The 21,163-nt window shown below is 43.2% G+C and overlaps 1 protein-coding gene across 3 annotated transcripts in view; it reads right to left on the reverse strand.

Annotated features, from left to right (window-relative positions):
- Positions 1–200: 200 nt before the first annotated feature.
- The window catches only part of LRGUK (leucine rich repeats and guanylate kinase domain containing), an 83,603-nt gene continuing 62,640 nt past the window's right edge, over positions 201–21,163 (reverse strand). Inside the window, exons 16-21 of one of the 3 annotated variants that reach the window (XM_045004875.1) lie at positions 20,370–20,527; positions 17,094–17,182; positions 8,455–8,586; positions 6,548–6,574; positions 3,291–3,396; positions 2,534–2,664 (exon numbers count right to left, since the gene is read on the reverse strand). In XM_045004875.1, coding sequence (XP_044860810.1) covers positions 3,321–3,396; positions 6,548–6,574; positions 8,455–8,586; positions 17,094–17,182; positions 20,370–20,527 — 482 coding nt within the window. In that variant the 3' untranslated portion in view covers positions 2,534–2,664; positions 3,291–3,320. Of the gene's footprint in view, positions 1,416–2,491; positions 2,665–3,290; positions 3,397–6,547; positions 6,575–8,454; positions 8,587–17,093; positions 17,183–20,369; positions 20,528–21,163 lie in introns of those variants that run through there. The other 2 variants (XM_045004792.1, XM_045004959.1) reach the window with 2 other exon arrangements.

Here is a 21,163-nt window from a genome sequence, read left to right on the forward strand (position 1 = left end):
GAAACACCATTATATCGGCAGGACTGCAGCAGTGATTTAAAGAGCCCGGGGCTCCGGCCGCGGGGAGCCCAGGCCCTTTAAATCGCTGGTGGAGCCCCGCTGCTGCAGCCCCAGGGTAGCAGCAGCAGGGCTCCAGCGGTGATTTAAAGGGCCCTGGGCTCCCCGCAGCAGCTGGAGCCCCGGACCCTTTAAAGCGCCACCGGAGCCCCGCTGCTACTGCGCTATACGCGAACCCGTGTTATATCGGGTCGCGTTATAGCGGGTAGCAGGGTATTTATTAAGTTCAGGATATTGGATTTATCCCTTACATGCCATGATCTGTTGTTCTTTTTTTGTCTGTCTAATTTAGATTTATGGGCCCCGGCCGAATTCTGATCAGTTACATTGGGGTAAATCCAGAGCAGTTCCACAAGCAAAGTTTAATCCACTCTGGTATCATAGATCATAGATCATGTCTTCTCACATTTGCAAAGTGCATGCACATGCAATAGGGCTTCACAGTGCAAGCTTATCAGAGCGGGTTATTTGTTCATTAAATATAACAAAGTAAATACGGTATATATAGTCATATAAATTAATAATGAAAAAGGTTAATGTCTGAGTTTTGTTTAATATTGAGACTCCATTTCTATTATATATGGCAAAAACAGATCTCAGCATAATCAGAAAATAGTTAAAACTTTAGCAAAATCAAATTAACGATTTTTTCTGATGATTCCTTTGTGAGTTGTTTGTTTCAATATCCATGTATATTAAAAATAACTTCTCATTTCTAAAGATATAGCTTCTATAAAAGGTTGCCTTGGAATTAAGTAGTTTCTCTTCCTCACTTAAATCTAAGTATCACATTAAATCTCTCTTAGCAAAAACTAATTCAGCAGTCCTGTACTATAAGCAACATCATCATCAGAAGCCTTCAAGCTTCCTCACCTCAATTAAGTTAGTGAAATAGAAAAAATTTCCCTGGAAGGTCTGATCACATGGATCTCGGGGAGAATTCTGTGACATTTCCAAGTGGGGGAGCAGCTGGGGAAATCATTTCTAGCTCTGGGAAAAGCAGAAAGTACTTTTTAATAAAATTACAAATAAATAACTTTTTTTAAAGAGACGAGTGATTCGGAATTAATCAGCGATGGATTCAGAAAGATAATATTCTTTGATAGACTTTGCTTTGTGTGTGTGTGAGATTATATCAAAACCAGTATTCAAGTTAGACTGCAGAAATGGGCTTGAGCAAGGCAATGCCTCAGCTGATGCCAAGCATCAAGGGTTTGTCTTTTTCCGCCCTGATGGGATTGGAGGTAGGACGGGTTTGGTGTCGGAGCCGGGTCGGTTTGCAATCTGGGGCACACGAGGAGAACTGGACTTGGATTTGCTGGCTTTTTTTTCAAGCTTGTCACTAGAAAGTTCAGCGTCTGCAAGGATTAACAAACAAGTTAGTAAGCAAGTTCAAGGAAATAAAGATTGTTCTCACTGAACAACACTATATAATCCCGCCATTGGCCTTCCTCTCGGGTACTCCACTTCTTCGCAAGCACCACAGCAAGCGGACATTCTTTCAAAACTGGCACCGGCTGAGAAATCTGCGTGTGATTCAACTGGAACTTTCCCAGGAAGAACGGATCTATACCGAGCTGTGACCCCTCGTTCAAATGATCTTATAGGGCCAAAGGAAAAGGAAGATGTGGTCTTGCTGGGGAACTCAGCCCAGAGAGCAGGATGGGGGCATGAGGCACCCGAGCTACAACTCTCATGAAGCATCACAGCAAAATTTTCTAATTGAAATTTTTTTGTGTTTTGTTTTTCAATAAAAAGTTGAAATTTTCCACAAAATTTATTTAGCTGAAAACTCAATTTTCTGTTGAAAAACAGTTACCAGGAAATTTTCAACCAGTCCTAGTGCCTACCCCTAATTCATAGAAGTGGAAAGTTAACTACATGCCTACACTTATTACCACCATTTGGTGTTCTTAAGACATGTAATATTAGAAGTTGAGACAATGTAATTGCACTGTAATCTGGATTTACTTATACCCTGATACTCAGACCTCAGTGGCTCAGGAACCAAATTAGCGATCAACATAAGCCAAAAGAGCCACAGTCATGCGAGTTCATTGTTTCATTTACTACAGTACTATACATTCCTATTTAAACACTATGAAAGGGGAAATATTGAGTTTATATATATTATATGCATATACTTATATATATATTATTCTCAGAGCAAAATGGCTGAGCAAGTGTTATTATTTTATAAACTACAATTAGTTAATAACACAGAAAAAGCATCCTGATTGGTTAATAGCTTAGATTGGTTTATAATTAAATCACACAGTGTTTTAATATCATGTGCTGCAAAGAGCCGCGGATGCCACATTAAAGAGCCACTCGCGAGCCTTAGTCTGAGTATTACTGATCTACACAATAACTACCGTGCCCTTATTACAAAGGCTGAGCAAAAAAGTAGATTATTTTGGGAAACAATTCAGACCTTTCAAACTTTCCATTCCATTGCTGATTCCTCCAGTGTCCCCACATTCTGCATTGGCCTCTTCGGAGTATCGAGGACTAGGAACTGGGCTCCGGGCAGACAAGCTTTCTGTAGAAAATGCACCAGCCGAGGACATTATAGATAACCCAGTAGTGGCACGTGATTCTCTGGAGCTGAGAGTGAGAATGGATTTATTCTTTCGTGGTAATAAAAACCATACACTGTGAGTTTGTTTAATATGACTTCAATGACACCAGTAATATTGTCAATCAGGAGCCTGAAATAAATCATCAGACTCAGCAGTTACACAGCACTTTTTCCACACATGACAACACTCCTTTGGAGGTAGTAAACAAAACTGCCAGCACCCACTTTAATTTTAATGTATTTAATCAATCACAGACTGGGAAAGAAAAACAGAGGTTCATGCTACAGAGTGAATCAGCTGGAGAGACGGGATTCGAACTCAAAGAGTTCCTGTTTGCCAATTCTGTGTTCAGCATAATAAACTGTGTCTCTCAGTGAGTGATTTTGGGAGAAAATGAAGAATTTACAACAATTACAAAGATCTATTTAGTTAATAGAAGATCTGTGAGGCTCATAAGGAAATTTTAATGTTGTCTAGAAGACACATCCAGGCAGAATCAAAGGATGGTTTTGTGGTCAAGGCCCTGAACGGGGATTTAGAAGATCTGGTTTCAGTTTCCAGCTCTGCCACAGACTCCCAAGGTGATTTTGGGCCAGTCACTTAGTCTCTTTCTCCCTCAATTCCCCTTCTGTAAAAGGAAATGAATAATACCTCCTTTCTTCCACACTTTCTCGGTCTTGTCTATTTAGAGTGTACACTCCTCAGGGAAAGGACCATCTCTGACCATGCATATGTACAGTGCCTAGCACAATGGGCGCTGGAGAAAAAAAGCACCGCTGTAATACTGCTAATAAATAACCTGGCTGTTGGGTAGCCTATATAGAAGCAGCTGACAGTCTCACTTCACTCAGGTCTCCGTGGCACAAAGCCACCTCTACATTTGGCTCTACTGTGGGAAATCAACACAGAGGCCAAGGCCTGAATGGGCAGCTTGCCTGCAGGTCAACGTGGACACAGATCAGCATGACAATGATAGTGCCTGGGTTGTCACTTGTTCTGGGACTACACAGATTTCAGTCTCCAAGGGTGTGAATCCAGCATCTATAACAAACACTTTGTTTAGGGGAAAAAAAATGCCTTGATGCACATTTACTGCAAAGAAGATGTTTCATACCAGTAAATACCCATTGTAAACAAGAAATCGCATAGACACTTTTAAGAGACTGTAGTAGACATTTAATAAAGTCCATCTTAACACAACAGCTGTTCTGGCCTATTGTGTGAAAGAAAACATTGATTCGTAGATTCTAAAGCCAGAAGGGACCATTCTGGTTATCTAATCTGACCTCCTGCACAAGCCAGGCCAGAGCATTTTGCCCAGTGATTCCTGCATGGAGTGCAATTACCTGTGATAACACTGTGATTAGAATGTCTTTGGGGGAGAAGGGAGAATGGTTTAAGGAGCAGACAGGGTTATGAACTGGCAGAGCCTTTGAAATAAAACAATAAGGAAATTCAAAATATGAGGGGGAAAGAATCAAAAGAACGAGATACAATAGTGGCATAAAGCCCAGAAAAAAACACCAGGAAATGATCTTCACTGAAGGCCTGACCCTGGCCCATGGACAGCAATGGGGATTCTGCCATTGACCTCAATCCGAGCAGGATTAGATCCTGAGAAGTCCTGAACATTCACATCTCTCGCTGAAGTCAATGTGACCTGGGGGTGCCCTGCTGAAGCAACGTGCTTAACCCTAACAGTGATCTCATTTTAGCTCCCCATAATACCCACCAGGCGTAATTACAGGACAGCAAAGCAATTACTAGGAGTTGTAAATCCAGGCTAAGATTAAACAGCAGCTTTGGGTGTTTCAGAAATATCAGTGCCAATGCAAATACTAGTTTCTGAAGGGTCAGCTCCCTGCTCTGCTATTCTAGAACACAGCCCTGCATCTGTCTCCTAACAGAAACTAAAAATAAATAGCATTCAGGTTGGAATTTAACCCGGATCTCCATATAGTAGACATGAACATGTCATGTCTGACTGCAGTGTGATACAATCCAATGCAACAACAGGCAATTCGGAGTGTCTTACACTGTGTCCCTGAATAGCGACGGATTATGATGTGGCATTTGTGACACAAGATATATAACGAACGACAAGAAAAACACGATGTCTTTCTGTTAACCCATCCCTCACCCCTGGTGAGTTGTAATAAGTCTGTATCAGGGGTTCTACTAGGGTGACCAGACAGCAGTGTGAAAAATCAGAACAGGGAGTGGGGGAAAGAAGTGACCATATAAGAAAAAGCCCCAAATATTGGGACTGTCCCTATCAAAATGGGACATCTGGTCACCCTAGGCTCTACTGATAAGTCTGATACGGGCTGTGCACAAAGGGTCCTGATCCTTGATTGGGCCTGTAGGCATAAATGTAATAAAAATAAACAATCATATAGTACAGGACTCCTGAAAAGTTCCTCAGCGTGAAAAACAAATGCCAGTGAATTGGGTGGGGCAAGCAGGGGTTATATGGCCCCTGTCATCACAGAATCTGAGTGCTTGTCAACTCATTGATGTTCAGTGGGAATTGGGCATCTAACTGCCATTTGTGCCTTTGAAATCTCTCCCCCAGGCATTGCCCCAGCCAAGCATTCTGCAAATCAGTTCTGATCATCTAGCGCATCTTCAACCCCTCGCTGTAGGGGCGCTGGGAAAATAATTAGTGTCTATAGTTAGGTAGGGATGGCCAGGCTTCTCTTCAGAATTTACTTTTCTCCTCTTTTCCTTCCACCAAGACAAATTCCCCACCCCGTGACTCTGGTAAAGTGAAAAGAACAGAAAACAAGCATGCTCAACACAGGACAATAACGTGGAATAATGAGATCATAGTGCATAGAACCAAGATTTATATAAAAGAAATAAATTGAGGATTAAAGCACTGGACTGTAATGGGGTCTCATATGTACACTCACTATACTGGATGTAAAAAGAACAGGAGTACTTGTGGCACCTTAGAGACTAACAAATTTATTTCAGCATGAGCTTTCGTGAGCTACAGCTCACTTCTTCGGATGCATAGAATGGAACACACAGACAGGAGATATTTATACATACAGAGAACATCTGTACCGGACTGCAAAACAAATTCTCAACTCTAAGATACATAATTCCATGTTAACACGTGACAGTGCAGCAGATCAGTGTTTTCCATCGCATGTTGTATGGTGGTGATGGGACCATTAACATTAATTAATTAATTTTCTGGGTCAGACCCTCAGCTGGAGTAAATCAACCTAGCTCCATCGAAGTCAATGGAGCTGCACTGATTTACACCAACTGAGCATCTGGCTCCACATCTGCACTGGCTAAGCGACCAATAACAACCAAAGTTGTTTACGCCCCTGTGTGAAGATAAGTGGAGCCTCTGACAGAAACCCACACAGCACATTTATGAGGGGAGAGGTTAGTAACCAGCAGAGGCTATCTGAAATCTAGGAAGTGTGGATCATGGGGCTTTCTTCTGTGGGACCATGAAGGGTTGGGCCCGGAAGTTCACCTTACAAGGTAGAGAGGAGATCACAGAAGGAAAAGAAGGGCAGAGGTGTGCTGAAAGAATGCAGGTCCCTGTGCAGCCACCCACTAGACATGTGCTTTGGGCTGGCCCTGGGAGCAGAACCATGGAATGCCTGTTTTCTAGTCACAGACCAGCTACAGTACTGAGCATCACGACACTAAGTGTCAGTGGCCTGCAGGCCTCCTGCTTTTAGGGATAACAGTTGGTTCGGTTTCCATAACAGCTCAAACTAGGGCAGTAATGGATGAATGTGATGAATTACGCATATGATTTGGACGTTGCCCAATGAGTTCCCCAACTCATTAGCTGGCCCTAATCCCAGAGGAGAGGAGACAGTGCTTTGTTTGCTACGCCCACAAGCCAGTAATTCACATTTGCACCATACGCTTACCGCACGCGATTTTTCATTTTACTGCTTCTGCCATCCCAAATGTTGGACGCATGGAATTGAAAATAAAAGAATATTAATTCACCTCAATACGCAAACCAAAAAAACCCACCACAGGTCTTAGCATTAAGTTTCTGAAGTGATGTTTTACAAAAGCACTAGAGGGAGTCTATACAAGAGCATTGCCATCCTGCCTTTGAACAACTCTCATCCAAGCCTTCATCATTTTTCCTTGCAAGAGGATTTGACAACATGACTGTATACTTTGCTGTAGGCCTGATGCATGCACAGAAAATGAATCAGATTAGCAGTTTGCTTTCTCTCTTCTCACAGTTGTTTTCCCACTGTGTTATTAAGAGCGTTAAATGAAAACACTGCTAAAGTCAAAACACCAAACTGTGCTAGCGTGGAAAGACACATTTATTCCCATATGTGAAGGGCTTTAACGCTTTTACAACTCATCATAGCTTCACACTCACTTGGGGTTATAGGGCTTGCCTCTTTACTGGTGTGGGCAGATGATGCATAATCCCTTGGCAACCTATTATGCACTGTCTCTCTCTCATGCACTCACTCTGTTCCCTTCAGCACACTCCAATATGGTACAAGTACACAGTACAACCTAATCCACAGAGGCCTATCATTTCAACATTTTTACAGCATGTTAATTAACTTCTGTAATTACAGTGGCCGGCTGGACAGCATATAGTGGAAATGTATGAGCTCTTTAAGATGTAAACAGAAGAGTCAGTGTATTTCACCAGCAAGTTTATCCACAAAAAAAGCAAGAACTCTGCAGCCTAAAGGACAAGGGATAAAGTGAACCGCTTCATACCCTTTCAAAGGGATTGTGCATGTTTTGCATCTCTCAAGACCAGACCAAGTCACTGTCTATGTACACAAGTTTTCAAGAACTAATTAACACTACCTTTTTAGAAAGGTAAAAAAGACAAACCCCTGGAAAGGCACTATGGTCTGTGTGGAACGAGAATGGGACTGGCAGTCAGCAACCAACCAATTCTAATCCTGGCTTTACCACTGACTCACTGGACAAACAAAGGCAAATTAATTCACCATTCTGTTCCTCAGTCTCCCTTCTCCAAACATGAAGCTTAGACTTCCTATCTCTGTCTCCTACTTGGAGTAGAAGCCCGAGGCCTATCTCCCCTCCCTCACAGCAGCAAAGGCTCACTCAGAGGTTTCCCAGCCAGTAGCAAGAGGAACTGGGAGTTCAGTGCTCAAGGATCAAGCTGCCCCCTGCCCTCAAGCTCTTTGCCATCTTTGACTGAGAGGGTCCAGGCATAAGAAGGGGTTATAACAAAGGCACAGGGACACAATGAGAGAGGAAACAAATGGAGCAACAGGGTGGGAGGGTTGGGTGGAGTGATCTGGAGGGTTTGCTGATGCTGAAACAATCCACCAGATCAGAATTTGAGTAAACAGGGGTATCACCACCAGCCCCTCCCGGCCCAGTGGCATTCCAGTCACCACCACTATCTCCTTATGTAGAGGACAGAAGAACATTGTGGTCTCCTGGATACCACTGTGCAGTAAGTGTTGGTAAATTATGACTTCAAATAGTGATCACTCTAGTTTTGTTTCTCTACGTGGAGTCCCATTCTTCTCCACATCCTTCACCATTTTTTCCTTCCCTTCTCCAACATGCCCCTTTAAAAACAAAGCTCGTGAAGTCTTCAGTCTGCAGCTAGGTCATCCACATGAGTTACAGCACTTATGCAATATCATCCCCAGGGGCTGTTTTACATTGTAGCAAATGTGTTTAGCAAGGCGGTTGATGTAACAGAGGAGACAACTGCATTAGTTGGGGAAATGGTTTTAAGTCTTGTGCGATACAGCATTATCCTCCAACCTGTGCAGCAATCATCTGTTCATCCAACAGCTAAACTCACCTGGAGTCTGGGCTAGCAGGGGGCAGACTCCGGTCTTGGGTGACGTTACTGCCACTTGGGAGCATAGAGGTGTATGATGGTGGCTCCAGTAATCTGTGTGGGCTGATCGCTGCTGGGGTACTTGCAAGATGCCTGAAATGACATAAAAAGAAAGTTAATCCACTACTTTCAACACACTGATCTAGTGCCCTTCATTAGAGTATCTCGGAGTGCTTTACAAAGCTGGGTTAGTATTATGCCAATTTTACAGATGGGGAAAGTGAGTCACAGAAGTTAAAGCCAACACTTCCCATAGAGCCTAGATTGTAATAGGAATTCTGACAGCTCCTTTAAAATTCAGGCCACTAACGTAGCTCTCTACATAGATATAGGCACCTAACACTAGGTGCCCATGTTTGAAAATTTTGGCCGAAGTGACTTGCCCAAGGTTACGTATCAAGACACCAACTGAAGCGGTAAGAGAAAGCGGGAGTCCAGACTCCCAGTCCCCATCTCTGCTTAGCAGACCACGTTGTAATAAAACGTGTGTGGTACAACAATAAACACAGACTCCTGGAACTACAGTCAGTATTGCATCTATGTGCTCCTGATTCCAAAGTGGTAAGCTAAGCAAATTTGTTTTAATGGAAAAAAAAATGGTTTTGATCTATTAAAACCTGTTAAGGGTGAGCTTTTCAAAAGCACTCAAGTGATTTAGGAGCACAGGTCCCATTTGAAAGTCGCCAACAGCATTATTTTTCTCATCATCTTATGTCTATTAACAACAAGGCCTGGAGTTCCTTCTTCATGTGTTCTACAACAGTCACTCATGGTAACATCTAACAAAACATAACCCATGCTAACTGCAGCATTGCCTCCATTTTATATAGGCATTAGTTACAGTGCCAAAGAGCACTGCTGAATTTCCAATGTAAGAGAAGTCCCTCTTAAAGTGTTTTATTTAAAATTAAGTTACAGCTCTTAAAAGATGTCCTTTATCTATCCTATGTACAGGTGCAGCAGCCATCTTGCTGATACACCCCAACTCAGCACTGAAGGAACCTCTTTCTTCTAAGGGTGACCAGCCAATTTAAGTGCCATGTTCCCTCGTTATTTAGTTCTTCTGCTAAGATTGCCAATAATGTTGTCAACTGCAGAAGTAGTCTGTAGATCCTTGTCCCACAGGAATCACAGACACTAGAATCACAAAGGATCTTTCAGGTTGTCTAAACCAACCTTTGTCAATGCAGGACTGTTCCCTATTGCACGTTTTCTAGTGCTTTGTCCTGTTTATTTTTTAAAATGTCTCAGTGATGGGATTGTCACCAGTTTCCTTGGGGAATCATTCCATAGCCTAACACAGGATTTTTCTGCCATTGGTATTTCATTTGCCATTTCTTAGTTTCATCCTATTAATCCTACTTACAAATAAATCTCCCTTAAAGTGAGACCACAAATTTCTATTGCATAGGCCACCAAATGGTTGCCAGCAGGTAACAGCTTTTGGTCATTATTGGCCTGAACCAATTACATAGAGAAAAAGGGTCCTTTATCCCATTGCCGGCCCTCAGAGCCATTGATGGCTCTCAAAAGCCTTCTAAATCAATGTCACGGCATTTAAAAGAAACAAAAAACAACCCCCCTCCTCCCACGCACATTTCCTAACAAATATCTCCACTCAATATGCAATGCTGAAACACGCAGCTTGACAGCAGAGGTTAGGAGAGCTCAAACAGAAATCTGAGAAGAGGATACATCATGCACCACTTCAGATGGAAGGTCACAGTGTAAGGACTCATCCGTCACAGGAAAATGGACTCTGCTCCCTGAAGTGAAGGCTTTGATTCAGAATCAGTGACCCATTCTCAAAGGCTAAATCCCTACTGATAGATACACTTAAAACAACCAGCCAGACAATTGAAAGAAACGTGTTTTAAAAGGCTTCACAGGGATTTCCCCCTCCCCGCCAAATCTCTTATTTTTCACACTGACAATTGAGTTTGTGACTGTCATTAAGGTTTTGTCTTCAGTTTCATTAGAAACATTCATATTCAGGGAGTTTTTAATTTCTGTTGCTCTAAGCTGCTGCAGCTTGAATAAGAAAGAAAAACATGTCAGCTAAGTTAAATTACTCTGAAGCATATGCAGTGTTGATGTAGCCATGTTGGTACCAGGATATTAGAGAGACTAGGTGGGTGTGGTACTATTTTTGATTGGGCCAACTTCTGTTAGGGAGAGAATGAGTATGTTTCAGTACTTCTGAGTACATTTCCCAGACCTGAAGAAGGGTTCTGTGTAAGCTCGAAAGCTTGTCTCTCTCTGAACAGCAGAAGCGGGTCCAGTAAAAGAAATTACCTCGTCCACTTTGAGACTCTGAAGAGGACATCCATGTACCTAGGGCCACAGTTACTGCCTCTTTCTTTCTGCCCCCCAAATGGGCACAGAATAATGGGGCAAAGCAACATTATTTTGTACCTGTAACCTGTACCCATCAACCCTTAACCAGGGGGCGGGGCTACTCAGGAAGACCAGGACTTTAAAAAGCCCGCTCCTAAGCGACCAGCGAAGCTAGCGAACAGGAGCGGCTAACGTGGGAGTTTTGCAAGGGAGTTCTCCAGGGGAAGTGTGTGGTGGCAGGGGAAGGTGCTACATACATTTAACATTCCTTAAGCTTCTTGAAACTTAAAGCCCAAACCACCCCCTGATAAAAACAAAACAACAACAAAGGAACAAGCTTCAGGAGTACAAAGGGAATGCAGGCAGAAGTCCAGCAACAGAGTGGGAGTTACCCAGTTTATTGCACTCAATGCAGCATATATGATTACCTGCTCTATGGGCAGGTGGTGAATGTGTGTCTTTAGTGCAAGGAGCTCCTGGCCCTCAGAGACTGTGTACGGGCTTTGGAGACCAGGATGGCTGAGCTGGAAGAGCTAAGGAAGACAGAGAAATACATAGATGAGACTTTCCGAGTAGAATGGTCCCACCCACAGTCTGACAGCCTTTGTGCTGTTGAGGAGGGTGAAAGTCTTAGGGAAGGAGAGCATCTAACTGGAGCAGAGGGAAATGATCCCAAAGTTGGGACCCTCCTTCTGGATGATGTTGCAGTATTTTTTCCACACTTAGGATACCTCTTCTGGGGAGGGACCTCTAGTTATTAGGAAGAGACAGGTATTAGTAGTGGGAGATTTGATCATTAGAAACATAGATAGCTAGGTTTGCGATGACTGGGAGAACCGCATTGTGACTTGCCTGCCTATTATGAAGGTTGCAGATCTCTCGAGACAGCTAGATAAGCTTACACGTAGTGCTGGGAAGGAGCCAGTGGTCCTGGTACATGTAGGTACCAATAATATAGGGAAAGATAGAAGAGAGGTCCTGGAGGCCAAATTTAGGCTGCTAGGTAAGAGACTGAAGTCCAGGACCTCCTGGTACCATTTTCTGAAATAATTCCAGGTCCACATGCAAAGCCAGTTAGACAGGCAGAAATGCAGGGTCTCAGTGCGTGGATGAGACGATGGGGTAGGGAGGAGGGGTTTAGATTTATTAGGAACTGGGGCAACTTTTGGGAAAGGGGGAGCCTATATAGAAAGGATGGGCTCCACCTAAATCAAAATGGAACCAGATAGGTGGTGCTTAAAATTAAAAAGGTCATAGAGCAGTTTTCAAACTAAGGGCTGAGGGAAAGCCGACAGGTGCGGAGGAGCATGTGGTTCGGACATCCCTTAGGGGAGGATCTATAAATAGAGATTCCCTATGTCCTAAAAAGGAGGAGAGGATGGAAGATGATAAAATACAGGGAGGATCTGATGAGAAACAGTCAAAAGAAAAAAAGTCCCATTCAATTACATCATGTAGTTTTTAAAGTGCCTATATACAAATGCTAGAAGTCTAAATAATAAGGTGGGTGAATTAGAGTGCCTCATATTAAATGAGGATATTCCTATAACAGGCAGCACAGAAAGTTGGTGGTATGAGGATAATCAGGGCCGGCTCTAGGCACCAGCGGGCCAAGCACCCGCTTGGGGCGGCATCCTGGGGAGGGCGGCAGATGGCCCCGGTGGACCACCCCCAGGCAAGCCGGCGGGAGGTCCCCCCGAGCCGCCCCCGCCCCAGCAAATCCTAGGCGCGGCTGGGAGTTAAAAGGCTCTAGGCTCCCCGCCGCGGCAGGCAGCTCGGAGCCTTCTGGTTCCCAGCCGCGGCTGGGAGTTAAAAGGCTCCGGGCTGCCCACCGTGGCGGGGAGCCCGGAACCCTCTGATTCCCGGCCGCGGCTGGAAGTTAAAAGGCTCCGGGCTCCCTGCCGCGGCGGGCAGCTCGGAGCCTTCTGATTCCCGGCCGCGGCTCGGATTTAAAAGGCTCTGGGCTCCCCACATCGGGGAGCCCAGAGCCCTTTAGACACGCCTGCCGCCCTAAGGGCGCACGGACTGCCCCCCCCCTCAGCCCAGGGCGGCAATTCAGTGCGCTGCTTGGGGCGGCAAAAACTCTAGAGCCGGCCCTGAGGATAATCAATGGGACACAGAAAGCAAAGTCCCTCACCAAAGGCTCTTAAGCAAATTAAGCAGTCATGGGATAAGAGGGATTTGTAACTGGTTAAAAAATAGGAAACAAAGGATAGGAATAAATGGTCAGTTTTCAGAATGGGGAGAGGTAAATAGTGGTGTCCCCCAGGGGTCTGTACTGGGCCCAGTCCTATTCAACATATTCATAAATGATCTGGAAAAAAGGGTAAACAGTGTGGTGGCAAAATCTGCAGATGATACAAAACTATTCAAGATAATAAAGTCCCAGGCAGACTGCAAAGAGCTACAAAAAGATCTCTCAGAACTGGGTGACTGGGCAACAAAATGGCAGATGAAATTCAATGCTGATAAATGCAAAGTACTGCACATTGGAAACCATAAGCCCAACTATACATATAAAATGATGGGGTCTAAATTAGCTGTGACCACTCAAGAGATCTTGGAATCATTGTGGAGAGTTCTCTGAAAACATCCACTCAATGTGCAGCGGCAGTCAAAAAAGTGAACATAATGTTGGGAATCATTAAGAAAGGGATAGATAATAAGACAGAAAATATCATATTGCCTTTATATAAATTCATGGTACGCTCACATCTTGAATATTGCAGATATGGTCGCCCCATCTCAGAAAAGATATACTGGACTTGGAAAAGGTTCAGAAAAGGGCAATTAGGGGTATGGAACGGCTTCCGTATGAGGCGAAATTAATAAGACTGGGACTTTTCAAATTAGAAAAGAGACTACTAAGGGCAGATTTGATTTGACATCTATAAAATCATGACTGGTGTGGAGAAAGTAAAGAAGGAAGTGTTATTTACTCCTTCTCATAACACAAGAACTAGGGGCCACCAAATGAAATTAATAGGCAGCAGGTTTAAAGCAAACAAAAGGAAGTATTTTTTTCACACAATGCACAGTCAACCTGTGGAACTCCTTGCCAGAGGGATGTTGTGAAGGCCAAGACTATAAAAGAGTTCAAAAAAGAACTAGATAAATTCATGGAGGGTAGGTCCATCAATGGCTATTAGCCAGGATGGGCAGGGATGGTGTCCCTAGCCTCTGTTTGCCAGAAGCTGGAAATGCACGACAGGGGATGGATCACTTGGTGATTACCTGTTCTGTTCATTCCCTCTGGAGCACCTGGCATTGGACATTGTCAGAAGACCGGATACTAGGCAAGATGGACCTTTGGTCTGACCCAGTATGGCCATTTTTATCTTCTTATGATCAAACAGGAAAGCCACCAAATCTCACACCACCACCTGCATAGAACACTCATGCCCTGACCATGAGCTATCCATGCAGAAGAGAGTGTATCAGGCATGTCATGTTAAAATGCATGGAACATACCTCCTTAGCACTATGCCCTGTCCTGGAAGGCAGCAGTGCAGAGACTGCAAAGTGTGTGAATTCTCTGAGTTGGGGTGCAGCCAGGGATCGTGGTCGAGGGACTTACTGGCCGCCGCTTCCAGCAGCCCCCATTGGCCTACAGCGGCGAACCGCGGCCAGTAGGAGCCACAATCAGCCGGACCTGCGGACGGGGCAGGTAAACAAACAGGCCCGGCCCACCAAGGGCTTTCCCTACACAAGCAGCAACTCCAGTTTGAGAAACACTGAACTACCCGATTGTGCCCACATACTGTATCAGGTAGTTAAACATCAAAATAACCTCAATTGCAACTGCACATAGCTACAGGCAAAAAAGGAAGTCAGATTTTAAATGATCTCCATTTAAAAATATAAATGTATGTATTTATTCCTTTGGCTGTTGCAATAAATAAAACAGAACTGATTCTTCCTTTAAACCACTTTTAAAACCAGTATAACTTCTTTGATTTCAGTTGAGATACTTTTGATTTACATTGGTCAAGGACATGTCCCAAAATCTTAAAATATCAATTCAGTAGTTTAAAGCACTGTATAAAATGCTAGGAAGTAAACACTGGTATTTCTATACAGCAAATATTCTGTATATTTACCAATTAGACAGTTGTGCTTTTTAAAAAACAGTCAGGTATTTTATTATAGCTATAAATGTATTTTGTTCCAAATTATTTACAATGCCCTCAATGGAACAAAGTTTCTTTCCGTAGTAAGTTCATCCATTGTGGCAAACAGTGGTTTTCCACTTTCCATTTCCAATGGAGCTTGGAGTTAATATAATTTTCTGAGGCTCTTTCTTTCTTTGTCTATTAGCATCTTTAGTTATGTCAGCACAATTCTAGGATCAGCATTCTCTCAGTCAGTTCAGCTGCACTGCCAGTAAAAGGGATAGCGTTCGTCTAAGTCCTATGTAAACAGTCATTCTCTTTTGCTTGACAACAGAGAAGCTCACTCCCATGATCACTAAACTTTGAGATTAAGAAACATTTTCCCTGAATGGGTATATTGTATTTTAAATGAAAGCAGACAATGTACAAGAACAAAGCTGACACAAGAAAAATGATGGATGTCAAGAGAAATTTTTATAATCAAATTTCAGAGCGATGTGATTTGTACTTGACTTGTGTAGCCAAGTAGAAACAGAAAAAATGTTCAAATAAATACACATTGGGAAAAAATAATCTAAGTGACAGACAGATACTCCATGGAAAGGAGAAATCTAGGAAGCAGCATGCAGAAAGAAACCTAGAGATGACAATGACCAGGAAGTCAGACCTGGGTTTGTCACATAAAATGACTGCAAAAGGCCAATGCAATTTTGAGCTGCATATGCAGTGGCAAAGAGGTATCATGTCCCAGAGACCAAAGGTAATTGTGTCTTCTTTGCTACCCCTTGTTGCAGCTGCACCTGGAATATTGTGATCAATTCTGGCACCTAATTACCAGATGTTAACAGACTGGAGGAAATAAAGAGCACAACACCAACGTTTACCAGGGGGCTACAGGAACCGACTTATGAGGAAAGATGAAAAAATGTAACTATATGTAGTTTGGCTAATTGCTGACTAATAGAAAGTGGAGACATGGTAACAGTCTAATTTTCTGAACTGCACAAAAAAATGAAGAGGAATTATTTTGAGTGGTACAAGGGGTATAACTAGGAGTAATGGGATGAAACTGAGATAGCGATAATTTAGGGTAGATATCACAATAATCTTTCTGAGAGAGAGATGAATTAAACGGTGGAAGAGCCTTCTAAGGTGAAAGGCCAATCTCAAGGTACATTTAAAACTAGACTGGATATTGCACTAGTAAACATACCATAGGGAAAATCATGCACCAGCCACTGGTATGGACTAAATGACCTGCAGGTCTCTTTTCTATCTAATAGCTATGATTTCAGAGCTCACTGTCCAACTCTCAGAGTCTCAACTGTTCATATTTATGGCATTTCCTGACTTCACTCCTTGCATCACCATATGGAACAGAGTGTTGCCTACTCCTGCATGCAATTCGTTTTCACTGAGCACAGATGTCCCTGCAAATACCAACTGAGGGTGATTGGAGTTTCTTTCACCTATCTGACAGCTGTGCCAAAACAAAGTCTTATTTTCACTCCAAACACAGAATCCAAAGTATGAGCAAGGCACTGTGAAATAAAGGCAGCAAAGAGCAGTGGACTAAGGGCATGTCTATGCTAGAAATGTAAGTCAACCTAATATACACTGGTGGTGTGCATCCACCCACTGAAGAGGGACAGAGTGGGGAGCTGAGAGGCCAGTCTCTCAACTCTGCTGGCAGCTCCCTACTGGGTACTCTGTCCCATAGACTCCCAAAGGGCTGCCCCCTCCTCCCTCCTCCCTGCCGGGAGCCAGGGGAAGTTGCTCGAGGCTTCTCGCCCCCCAGGAGTGGGGTCCAGCTGCCCCAGCTTCTCTGCCCCCACCAACTGCTCCCTGCTGAGAGCTAGGCACCTTGTCATTGTATGTGTTATAAATGTACAGCCCCAGATATACTGCAGGTTGGCCTCACACTGTTAGTTTAAGACCACTGCGGCTCTCAAGTCAGAGGGCGCATCTCCATGTATAGGGCTTAACTGTAGGGTTCAACTTAAACCCTTTAAGGAGGAGAGTCAGCCATGGGACTTGTGATCTTTGAGAGTTTCTGATCATTCATCTTGTAGACGCAATGGGGAAGAAGTTCAAGATGGACATTTTTCATTTGGCTGAAAAGGACACGACTCATACAAATGCGCGTATTACCTTTGAAACAGTTGGGTATATGCACTAGGAGCCTTCCCCAACAGCGCCTGACGTGCTGCACATTGCCGCCTCTGCAGAGATGCTTCTTCCTGAGCAAGAAATAGGATCAACTTATTACAATAACCTTACAAGTACATACAGGCCTTCAAAAAGGGTAACAAATGGCCATGACATTCCGGTCTCTGGCTAAGGCCATGTCTACACTAGAGACTTAACAGTGACCCAGCTGTGCCGCTATAAGATCTCTCGTGTAGCCACTCTATGCCAATGGGAGAGAGCTCTCCCATCGACATAGTTAAATCACTTCCAATGAGCGGCGGTAAGTATGTCAGTAGGAGAAACTCTCCTGCCGGCACAGTGCTGTGCACACTACTACTTATACCAGTGAAACTCATGTTACTCAGGGGGGTGTTTTTTCACACCCCTAAGCAACACCAGTTTTTCTGACAAAAATGGCAGTGTAGACATGGCCTAAGACTTTTGAGTGTATAGGTTTATCTATACTGGGAAATTACATTGTGTTATAACATGTTAACTAACAGGGTGTTAAATATCACTCAGCCCTCAGTGTAGACAGGACTTTTGTCTTTAAAGTCACATCTGGTTTTAAACATGGCATTCCTGGTTTACAATGAAGCCCTGATTCTTCACTACATCTGAGCCATGCTACGATGGTAGCAGAAAGGGATGACTGCAGGGAGCTGGTTGATTCACAGCCCCAGTATAAATTAAAGCAAGAATAACCCTACTTTAGTTGATGCTGCTCGCATAAGGTTTCTTTCAACAGCAAAGGATGCAGTATAGTAGAATTTGCTTCCAACATACTCCTGACATGCTGCTTTCCTTGTTCGCTCACTCTAAGGGTGGGGGAGTGTTGGCGGCTACACCACCTCTGCCAACTCTACACCAGCTGAGATTCCTCCTACACTGAGGGAATTCTCTGCTGGAAATCTACAGTCACTCTCAGGCTACTGTGCATACCTAGCACAAGGTAGCCTTAGCAGACTGGAGAATCCAGTCCTGTGGTTCTAACAGGTGTGTTAGTTAACATGTGCTGCAGCAGCACAATATAATTTCCCAGTGCAGACAAACCCAATGTGGATAGGGCAAGAGAAAGCTCAAAAAAACCCAACAACAGTCATCTTGTGGTAACATTATCACATACTGGGTTGGCATCGCGATGGTACAATAAGACCCCACACCACAGTTTATCTAGTGACTCTCTGTGACTCCCATCCCAGGAATGGCTCTCCAGATGGCAAAAGATGAACAAGAAAGAGAGTCCGATTGTCTTGTTGTACCTATTCACTCACAGATTGTTGTGAATTCCTTCCCTTTTGCTACTCCAGCTAGGTCCAGACCTACACAGGTTTCAGACAGCTGTTACACAAAGCATGTACTTTGTAAAGAAGTAATTCTTTCTGATTTTTGTATGGGTTCAGGGCCTGGTTCTGTACTGCATTGCAACTTGTGTAGTTCTTTCTACTTGTGCACCATTGGTATAATGTGTTTTGCACCCAGCAGTTGCAAAGGCCATGGGAAATGATGGTTCTTTTCCTGGTCAGCAAGCCTTTACCCTTCCCCTGCTCCTGGATTGCCAGTGCTAGTCATTTTATGCTCTTCCTCACTTTGCCATCCTACACATAGGAAGCATGGAATGCAGTTGTAGTAGTCATGCCACATGCTTTTGTTGCCAAAAGTAAAGGAATCATTTCTACTTCCAAATGCAACAATTTAGACAGGATTTTACTTTAAAATCCCAACAGGAATATTTACAATCTTTAATACTGAAAATTACCAGAGCTGCACTCATGCTTCACCTTGGAGCACTTCCTGATTGACACTTCAGTCGACCCTACAGAACCTCATCATACACATGAACAAATATATTGGGCACTTAAAAGGCCTAGTAAATAGCTTGGCAGATATTACCAGCGATGAACATGGAAACTAATAAAGAAAGCCTTCTAGCCACTGAAGAACTTAAACCCGGGCTAAATTATAGCCACCTTCATCATAAAACACTTATCTCCCTGGCTTGACAAAATGTGAAGTGTCAACATAAGATGCAATAAAGAGAGAGAGACATAAATCGCCATGATACAGATGATGGCAGAAGGCTGCTGAAGTGAGAGAAACGCAGCCTTCTCCTTCAGCTTAAACTAATATATATTCGGATGAAATAAACATTAAATGAAATGACACATATTTAACTCTACACGGCACGAGACATGGGATTTTGCGTAAGATGTCTGAAAGATGGGAGGGGTCTTTGTCTGAGTAGCCCATTTTACAGTCATACCTTTCTCCCCACTACAGAAAGCCTTTTTTTTAAGCCTTGGATAGCAGTGGGTTTTTTTGATTCTCTGCTCCATCCAGAATAAAAACTCTAGACATCAGAATCAGGTGTAGATTGCTATAAATACAGAGATAGTGGCAATAATTATCCAGCAAGCCAGGCCTGCCCAAACCATCATTCATCATTATGACTTCATAGCCCTGGAATGGAACATATTTTGAAGCTTCCGTTTGTTTGTTTTTTTCTTTCCCCTGCCATTGTCATTGAAAAGGAACATTAGAAATATCTGTTTGACAGCACCAACTCCACCACTGCCTGCAAGGAGAGTGAATTAAAGTCTGCCTTTAGGGAACAACCTATACAAAATGAAGCTTAGATTGTATAAGACTGTTTGAAATTTAAGTACACTGTTGAGTCTCTGGGTCAAAAAAGAAGAAAAAGCAGTGGCAAAACATGTCTGAATTCAATCTCTGGTGGCAACCATGCCAAGCATGCAGCCACTCAGGTGAATGAGAGTTTTGACTTCAATGGGAGCAGAATCGGGTTCAAAGCTCTTGATGTCCTGTTAGACAATTTCCTTGTATCTCATGGCAGCACGCCCATTATTTATCCTGAATTTGGATTGTTTCCGTGCATTCTTGTAAAACTAAGCCAATCCTCATCTAACTCACACCACATAAATCAGGAGCAACTCCAACAGCATCAATGAAGTTGCTCTAGTGTAAAACTGGTGTGAAAAGATTAGGCCCACAGTTCTCTATCCCATCTCCTCCTCAGTTGATGATGCTCATGCCATTTTCTTTCAGCTGCCTTTGGTGCATTTGATTCTGGGCATTCCACTACTGGGAAAATATTGACAAACTGGAAGGAGTTCAGAGAACAGCAGTAAAAATGATATGGGGGCTGGAGGGATTGAGCAAAGCATAAACATCCTATTCATAGTTTAGCATTCTAAAATTAGAGCATTTTCCCCTTACCACTGGTGTCTTTTGTGCAGCAAGTTTGGCTGAGATTCTAGCAGAGTAGTTTTTGGCTGAAGAGTCCGAAAATTCATTGATGTCAGAAGGCTGGACAATTCTAATGGTCCCTCCACTGGTTAAAGCTTTGTGATCTCCAAAAGACAGTGAGCTGGAATCTAGTAGGGAACAGGGATTGTTATTATTGCAACAAAACCCTTACTGTACACTCTGTTTACAAGAAGTTGAAATCCTGTTTGAGAAACTCCATGTCGGCAGTTTCAGAATAACTACGTACCTTTTGGCACTGTTCTGGGTTTGCAAATGGTAAGAATGAAAGTGAAAAAGATAAGAAGATACTCGGTTCTACGAAATAGATCCCAGGGAATGGAATAAAAACACTTAGCACTTTTTGTAATTTGTAAAGCACTTTACAAATATTAACCAATTCACCCTCAAAATACCAAGGGAAGTGTAGGGTCCCAAAAATATCCAAAACAGAAGCCACTGATGGAGTACGGCATGTTGCTTTGCTTAATTTTATTTTCCTGAGGTGCTAGCTATTAAACATTGTTACCACTATTAAGCTGTTTAGAGGCTATGTTTGACCTACCTCAGAGCCAGGGAATTTGAATCACCTGCCCTTCCTTCTGTCAGAATCATTTGCATCTGAATTTTTGTGCACACAATTCACCTCCGGGTGCAAATGTAAGTACTTGCACCTCTACTGGATTACAGGTAGTCAGAAATGCAACTAAATCAGATAGCTGGAGATGCAACTAACACACTATTTTTCAAGCTAAATTCGAGGGTGC

This window comes from Mauremys mutica, chromosome 1 (genome assembly GCF_020497125.1).
Source record: "Mauremys mutica isolate MM-2020 ecotype Southern chromosome 1, ASM2049712v1, whole genome shotgun sequence".
In the NCBI taxonomy this organism is placed as follows: Eukaryota; Metazoa; Chordata; order Testudines; family Geoemydidae; genus Mauremys; species Mauremys mutica.